The 8,568-nt window shown below is 50.0% G+C and overlaps 1 protein-coding gene across 2 annotated transcripts in view; it reads left to right on the top strand.

Annotated features, from left to right (window-relative positions):
• Positions 1-50: 50 nt before the first annotated feature.
• Positions 51-8,568, top strand: part of LMO4 (LIM domain only 4) — a 16,810-nt gene continuing 8,292 nt past the window's right edge. The window contains exons 1-2 of one of the 2 annotated variants that reach the window (XM_084757839.1): positions 51-761; positions 3,611-3,849. In XM_084757839.1, the coding sequence (XP_084613965.1) occupies positions 3,614-3,849 (236 nt within the window). In that variant the 5' untranslated portion in view covers positions 51-761; positions 3,611-3,613. Of the gene's footprint in view, positions 762-3,250; positions 3,404-3,610; positions 3,850-8,568 lie in introns of those variants that run through there. The other variant, XM_084757840.1, reaches the window with a different exon arrangement.

Here is an 8,568-nt window from a genome sequence, read left to right as displayed (position 1 = left end):
GGTCGCTGACGTCGGCGGCAGAGCCGGGGAGTAGTTGGGATTCTGCTCTGTCAGTAACACATGTGTAAGCGCCGCCGAAGGAGCGAGCGAGCCGGCTAGAGGCCCGCGCCGCCGCCTCCGAGCCGGGCAGCAGCAAGCGGGGCGTCCGATCGGTCCAGCGCTCCCGGCCAGCCCGCAGCTCCCCACTCCGTGCGCCCTCGCACCGGCCGCGGGGCCGAGCTTGCACCGCCGCTCCCGGGTCGCGGGAGGGGGAGCTCGGCCGAGCCGCCGGCGGCCCGGAGCGGGCGGGCGGGCGGGCGGGCGGGAGGAAGGCGGCGGCGGAGGAGGAGGAGCGCGGGCGCGGCGGGGGCGGGGGCGCGTACAAAGTGAAGCCACATTGCCAAACTTGCAGCCGCGATTGCAGCAGTGGCTGCCGCTGCGCCGTGCGGGCCGGGCCGAGGGCGCCTGCAGCTGCTCGCGCGCAGCCGGGGGCTGAGGACCGGGACCCTAGGGCTGAGACTTGACACTTTCTGCGCCGGGCCGCCTGCCACTTAGCGTGGGGCTCCCTCTACCCGCCCCAGAGCCACGCGATTAAAAAAAAAAGGCAGCCCTTAGCCCCCTCCTCCCCTTTCCTGCTTCTGCGAGAACTCCCTCCCTCCCTCCAGCTCCACCGGCCCCGGCGCCCCTGCCCTGGAAGCTGAGCGGCTCCTCTCGCATTTCGCCGCCGCCGCCGCCGCCGCCGCCGCCGCCTCTCGCAGTATTGCAATATAGGGGAGAAGCAGGTAAGGGGGTGGCTGGGGGCGCCGCGGGCCCGGAGGGGGCGAGGGTGGGAGGAAGGGAGGGGGAGTTGATCGGGGCCCGGGCTGTTTTCTTTGGCTTCCTTCGCTTGACCGTCCCAAATTGCAAGTAAACAATACGTCGCCTTAGATAATGCGTGAGTCTGAAACTACCCGAGGCCGGCCTGCGAGCTAGCACTGAGGGCAGCCCGGGGCCGCCAGCTTTGTAGCGGTTCCTTGCTTACAAAAGGGTTCTTCTTGGAGACCCGGCTGGTGGGGACCCTGGAGAGGGCTGGGGTGTGTGTGTGTGTGCAGTTCCAGTTCTTAAAGGAAAGGCTGGGGCAGCTTAGCTGAGAAGTGGTGTGTGCGTGGGTGGGGGCGATAGTCATGACCCCCCAACACTATTTGAAACGGACCGAAACGCTCCAAGTGACCAGGATTCGGCGTTGCTGATTCTTTTTAAAAGAATTCCTCTTGGCTTACAAGTCTTTTGTTCCAATCCAGGAGAAATCCGGTGAATCACCTAATTAAAATCAAGACATGAATTAAGCATCCATTTTTGTACTACAAATGGCCAGCGCTACGTTTGTCCCTCCCTTGGTCTCCATTAAAAAACACCAGAGACGTTGTTAAAGGGGGCAGATTTTGCCTCTAGCTGCCAGCTCTGCTTTCTATTTCACTGACTATCCCAGGACCTAAATTGCTTGGCTATGTAATTACTAGAGTATAAGCCTATTTAACTTAAAAGCTTTCTTTTTTTTTTTTTCCAACTCTAAATGAAACTTGATGAGGGCCCGTCCTTAGTTATCAGGGGAGTCAGTTTCTGGTCAGTCCTCTTGATTCATCTCTTTTAGATTTAATCAGCATTAAGGTATTGCTTGTCCTTAAGAGCTTTAGCTAATGGGGTTACTGGATGCTTTTCTCAGTGTAATGTTTCCTTTTCAAAAAAAAATATACATATATATTTACCTCTCACTAAAGATGGGGGCGGGGAGCAGCTTGGAGTCTCCTCCCTCCCCCTCCCCTCTTAAAAAGGAATTCGGAGCGATTAAAACGTTGAGAGGGGGGCAGTTTAAAGACCTAGGGCAGGAAATGCAGATTCATTTGGGTTAGGGCTGAAATTGTAACAAAAAGCAATTCCTCGAGTAAATGCATCAGATAAATCAATTTACATAAAGGTATGATGCATTCGGATAAATGCAATGCTAATGGGTTTTAGAGCGGTCCTGTTTCCAGAGTCTCGGGGTTTTGTTACAGCTTAATTGGTGCAGTTCTTATTCTGGTTTATTGTGCGGTCACTGGACACACGTTCCGGGACTCTTTCGGAGGAAATGTGTTTAAAATCGGCCTATTTAAGGAACCGGAGTCTTTCTTTCGTTCCCTCTCCCCGGTTCTTTGCAGCAGTTAAGTTGGGCTGGGGACAGACAAAGTTCGCCCTCTCCCTACTGAGGTATCAGCTGAACGTCTTGGGCAGATAGCTGGGAGCCTGGGGGAGCCCACACTCTCGCCTTACAGAGGACAAAGACAAAACAAGCTGCTTAATTGGCAGTAAATAACTTGATCTTTTTATAGAATAAGTGACTGGAGAAACACTGGGACTTTATTGGACTCCGGATTGGAGGCAACAAATTAATCGGTTTAAGCTAAGCTTTATAAATTGATTCCTATATTATACCCCAGTTACTTCTCTTGTGGCATTCATTAGAAAGAGTGTGTGTTGGGGGGGTGTGTTTAAAAGCAGTTTTGGGTGACATCAGGACTGGCTTGAATTTAACTTGTGTGTCCCTCAATAGTGCCTCCTCGCATATTATCTATCACTCACACACACACACACACACACACACACACACACACACACACACACACACACACACACACAAACACACACCCCTTTGGAGGAACAAAGCTCTCGCATTTAAATTGCTGATCAAGGGCAGATTAGCGAGACCAAAGTGGAGAGTGTTTGTATAGGAAGTTAACAGGCATCCTAAAGTTCAATGATCTATTATCCTTGCCTGCGTCCTGAAAACACTCATTGATCTTCAAAATGAAATGAGATTTTGCACAATAATGGGAGATGGCGGTCACCACAATGGCATGTGAAAGGTGCTGTTTAAAATACGAAAAACCAGTTTCGCAACTTTACACCCGCACCCCCCTACCCCACCCCCGCCACCTTGCTTCCCCTCCCACCACCTCCATCCCCCCCCCCCTCGGCCTTTCCCTCCCTCCCACTTCACCGCCCACCCCCTCCTTGCAGAAAACCCCGAACTATTTGCAACTTGTGAACCGCAGCCTCACTTCCCCAGGCAGGCAGAGCTCGAGAGGGAACGTGGTTGCGGCGGGGCGGCCACCTCCAGCGGCCCGCGGCTGGCTCGCGGGGCTCGGCGGGGGCCGGGGAGGGGCCGGGCGCGGCGGTGGGTGGGTTTGACCCTCATTTGCTGGAGGCGGGCGGCGGCGGGAGGAGCGGGAGGAGGCGGGCGCTGGGAGGAGGGGGGAGGAGGAGGAGGAGGCGCCGCGAGGGGTGGAGCGCGCCACCGAGCCTGGCTCTCGGAGTTTTGACAGTCCCCGAGCTGAAATTGTCAGCGGCGGCAAGCGCTTTGGAAAGTTGAGAGCAGCTCGTGGCCCCAGAACAAAGCTTGAGAAAAGTAAACAGGCGGCTGCTGCCTGCGAGCCTCCCTCTTTTCCTTCTCTCGGATCGGCCGCCTTCCCGCCCTGGCCCTGCCTGCTGCTTCTCTTGCAGCCACTCCGGGGAGGGAGGAGGGGAGCGCGCTGGCTTCAGGCGCCCCGCGATTGACTTCTAACTTTTGCATCGCCCGTTTTGTCTTTCTCTCTCTCTCTCTTTCTCTCTCCAGACCATGGTGAATCCGGGCAGCAGCTCGCAGCCGCCCCCGGTGACGGCCGGCTCCCTCTCCTGGAAGCGCTGTGCAGGCTGCGGGGGCAAGATTGCAGACCGCTTTCTGCTCTATGCTATGGACAGCTACTGGCACAGCCGCTGTCTCAAGTGCTCCTGCTGCCAGGCGCAGCTGGGCGACATCGGCACGTCCTGTTACACCAAGAGCGGCATGATCCTCTGCAGAAATGACTACATCAGGTAAGTCGGCTGCCTTTCTGCCAGATGGGCAAGAGCAAGGCCAGAGGTTACCAGGGGTTTAAGGAAGGATCGGACATCTTTTGGCGATCTTGTCAGTCTTCACTTTAAAAAAACAAAACAAAACAAAAATCCCAAAAGAAATAAATAAACAAAACCCAGTCCCAAACCAAAAACCTCTTTAGTTGGCAGCATTTAAGGGACTCAAGAAAGCATGTGTCACTTTTACAGTATTTAATTGCAAACTGAGGTCTGGTGGTATGTGGGTGGTTAGGTGTCCAAAGTTGAACACCCTCTGGATTAAATTCTGTGTAGCCTCAGTTTGGGGTTCAGGTTAAAAGTAAACATGTCTAAAATGTGGGCGTTCGGGTGCTTTTTTAGAGCTAGGCAGGGACTCATGGAGACACTTAGAGACAAAAGGTTTACTTAAAAATAAAGTGCAGTTAGTGAGAAATTCTTCGTCTCTAGTGATGGCTAATTATGATATTTACATAAGCACTTTTTAACTTTTGAGCAAAATGCTGTGACTCATTCTTAGTGCTCCTTGTGGAAAACACTGATTACCCATCAGTTTAAAGACTTGTGATTTTTTATAGTAAATAATAATATTAATAAAATAAAAGCAAGACTTAGTGGTAGTGTTTATCTTCATATGCTCACTCTTGGTGTATGGGAAAGTTTGTGGTTTTTACTTTTTTTTACTTTTTATTTTTTTTTCATTTGAAGAATGTTGGGATTTGTTTTGTTGTTGTTGTCATCATTTGTAGCACTGCCCTTGATCCCCAAGAGAGAGGATAGGGTTATGCTAATCTAGCATTTTAAAGCAATTCCTAAAGCAGAGGAACAGTCATGCCCGTGTAAGCAGTCTTTTCCAACAGCCTTCAGGGCAGCTAACAGAAAGAATTCAGGAGGTCAGGTGCCTATAGGATCTTTTCAGGTGAACTCAAGCTCCTTAAACTCATTAATTTGAAAGGAGGCATTTGAAGGATTACACATTTAATTTGAGTAAATGGTTTGATAGACTGACGCACATGAATGCTTCTAGGAGGTGTTCTGTTTCAACATCCAGTAATTAACACACACACACACACACACACACACACACACACACACACACACACACCCCGATGCCACTGGGGGGGGGGATGTGGTTCAAAGAATTATTCTATTTTAAGTCCGTGTTCTAAACCTTTGTCTGTATAGTGATTCGCAGAAAATCCAGATCTGTCTTTATTGCTGGTAAATCAGTGGATGAGACATTTTATTCAGACTTTAGCCCAGTGGGGTTATCATTTGTGGCTGATGCTGCCCAAGTTCCCCGTGCAGCTTGGAACTGAATCTGGGCGTGTTTGCCTCTGGTGATAACCATTTGAGGAAAGGGATGGAGTGAAATGACGTTTGGTTATTCTGATAATGCAAACTATATCCACTCTGCTGGCATCCTCCGAAACATGGGAGGCAGAGGGCTTGTATATTTAAGTGAATAGGGCTGCATTAATTTCACTAAGTGTTCTTTTAGAAGTAAATGTTGGAAAATCAGCAGGAGCTTGGGTGTAATGCTTTCTGGTTCTCTTTCCAAACGGTGCCATGAGCTTTGACAGTATTGTAATTAAGCGGAGACAAAAGTGTGGTAAGAAAGGATGGTGGTTTGAAGCGGAAAAATTGACAGTGCAGTTAAGATTTGGTGAATGCAGTTTCATCTCTTCGAATGTCTTCAAGGGGGGGGGGGGGTGAAGCCTATCTTCGCTTCTGATTACCACTAATTAAACAGGAGATGGGTCCACTTGATTCCCATGGGACAAGTTTAGGCAAGTGGCTTCCTGGGAACGAAGTCCATTGCTTTCCTTATTCCTGGAGCTAAATAATAAAGGTCCTTTGGGTATTTTGGGGGAGAGAGGGTTAGTGGAGGGTGTACACACTAAACCTTAGGTAATCTTGGAGTCTTGCTTTTTTTTTTTTTCCCTCTGAACTTGTATTAGGCTTGCTCTAAAACTAGCTGCTACTCCGAGAAACTTGTCTGCCCCAGAGAGAGAGGAATTCTAGTTCAGTGCCAAATGATCTTGGAGCCTCACACTTTGATCAGGGCACGCCAAGCCCAACCTCCTGTCCAGCCCAGAGATACACCTGAAGTCATCTATTTCTGTCATTCAAGGAACCAAAGGATGGGAAAATGAAGAATGTGTTGGCATTCATTTCCCTCTCACACACCCCTTCTCCCAGACGCCCCCAGTTTCATTTGGTGGGGGTCTTTCAGTTCTTAAAGAGACTAAGTAGTGGAGTGCTCCTTTGCTAGTCCGCAGGTGAAGAGGGCTCCTTTGCCTGGCTGGGACCACAGGGCAATTATATTAAGGGGCTTGTACACTGCTTGACTTTATGGGTTTTTGTTTTGTTGTTGTTTTTTAAACAACCAAGATCTGGCTACAAAGCGGCCAGGAAGGAAGAGGGAGGTGTTTTCCCTCGTTCCCTCCCCCCTCTCCGTGGCCAAGTGTCGATTGGGCAGAGCTGGGCTTCTGCCTCCTCTCCTCCAAGATTTCAGATAAAGCAGCGGCCTTGCTGCAGCGAATCTGCACAATTAAAAGCTTTAATTAGTGGCTCCTCCATTTTCTTAGTTCTGATGGGCTTTATCTAATGAGATCTGGTCTCTGGCTTAGATCTACTTCGAATGACGTGTCCGCAATGAATGAGAGCTTCGTCGCAAACAAAACATTTAATTAACAAAATTGGCCTCTAAGAGAGGGAGGGAAAGGCTGGAAGCGGGGTGTAGAGAGGAGGGGGGAGGGCGGATCTTAAAGGGACCCACGTCTGCCTGACCCTTCCACCTTCCAGAAGTCGGGGAACCTCACAGCAGCCCCTTCCCTTCCGCTGCTCCTTACTCCCACCTCCCACCCCCCAGCTCCACCCAAGCGCCACAGAGTAGCTTTGCAAACTCCGGTTCTTTCCCCCAACAAGCTTTCTTCCACCCCACCCCCCACCCCCCCACTTCGGGCCGTGTGACTAGCGCGGAAAGTGCCGCCAGAGGAGGAAGTTCGGACGCCGGCGGGTGGGGCTCCGATCAGAGCCAGCGAGTGGGTGGGCCGGGTCCACGGTGCGGGGCCGCGAGGGGGCGAGCGCAGGGCAGGAGCCGGCGCGGTGGCGCTAGTGTCCCCGGCTCCGCTCCGGCGGTTCACGTGGCGCCCGCAGCCGCAGTGAGCTGAGCTTGGGGCACGGGCAGGGGTTTTGAGGGTGGCCGGCTATGGAGGGTGTGTTTGGGGAAGGGATTCGCCTTAGGAAGGGAGATGCCGCCTGGCAAAGAGTTCATTTCCCTGGTAATCAACAGCAAGCTGCTATATTCAGAGAATGCTGTCCCTTTAATTGAACAGGCTAGGTAATTAAATGGCACTTTTCCAATAGGACGTGCTAGGTAAATCTAATAGTTGGTTATTTAATATCACTTTGAAGTCTGCCCACTCAAGCACAATGACAGCACAGGAGCTTGTGAACTATTAGCTAGGAAAAAAAAAAAACCAGGATCTCAAAAATTAATTAAATCGCATGCAATTTAGGGGGAACGTTTATCTTGATTTGTCATAACAGAATTAATTCAAGGCCTCCAATTCACTTGGGGGCAGATCTGTTACTCTGAATTAACCAAGCGTAATTTGGCTGATTTTTTTTTTCCCCTCCCTCCCCTCTCTAATGCAGTGGTTGCGATTATGCACAGCCCCCCCTCTTAGGTATAAATAGCTTCTGGTGCTTTTAAGGCGCTTGGGCTCTAGTTATCCCGAAGTACCTTTAATGGACTTGGCTCCAGGCATAATTTCTGGGTTGCATTTCTTTGTTACATTTAATATAGCTGGTGCAGAATTTAGATTAAATATAGGATCCTGCTGGAAAACCAATTGCTTCTAGATCAGTAGCTGTGGATGTACATTTTTCTCCTCAGATAGGTTGCTGATATTTACTTGCAGGTACAAATGTGTACCTTTCAGCTACACTCCGGGAAGTGTGCCTCTCCAGTGCCTGAAAGCAGTTTAGAAAACACAGCCAGGTAGTGCTCCATATTGCATGTATTTTGCTTGAAGTAATAATGCGGTTGAAAATAAGCCCACCTATTGGCCATTGAAGTTACTGAAAGATGCTAAATACAGTTCGTTTCTCCATCTCTTCGAGTCAGCAAGGAGATTCGGAACTGAGCCTGCAGTCAGGGACCACACTACCCAGTAGTCTCAGATAGGAGCAAGGCCCCTTAAAAGTGGGATTTCTTCCCATCTTTTTCCCTTTTCCCATGTAAAGAACTCTTGATGTTTGTGATTGATTGCATTGCCCAAATGCTGAAATATTAACGACCTTCTTGGACTGAGGACCCAAAGAAAGGAAACTGAAACCAATTCTGTCATCACAATTAAAGACTCCCCTGGCTTTAATTAGCCTGACCTGGGGTATATCTCCTGGTTGCTCGAGTTAAAGAGAAAAGAGCCCATTATAGTCCAGTCTGAGACCGATAGCAACTTAATTGAGCACCTAAAGCCTCGAGCCTTTTAAATCAAACACTGTCCTGGACAGTCCCCCTGGTTAGATAATTAACTCTCCAACGCACGAGGAAAAAAAAAAGGGAGAGAGAGAGAGAGAGAACTTTTCAGAAAAAGGATAGAATTCTAATGGTTGTCTTCATCTTGTAAGAGATTAGAATGTGTAAGCTGTGTGAGCCTAAAGCTGTGGAGTCAGATGGCATGAAACTCCATT

Source organism: Acomys minous (assembly GCF_964271855.1).
Source record: "Acomys minous genome assembly, chromosome: 14".
Taxonomy (NCBI): domain Eukaryota; kingdom Metazoa; phylum Chordata; class Mammalia; order Rodentia; family Muridae; genus Acomys; species Acomys minous.
The sequence above is the reverse complement of the archived record's forward strand: the minus strand, read 5'-3'. Positions and strand labels throughout refer to the sequence as shown.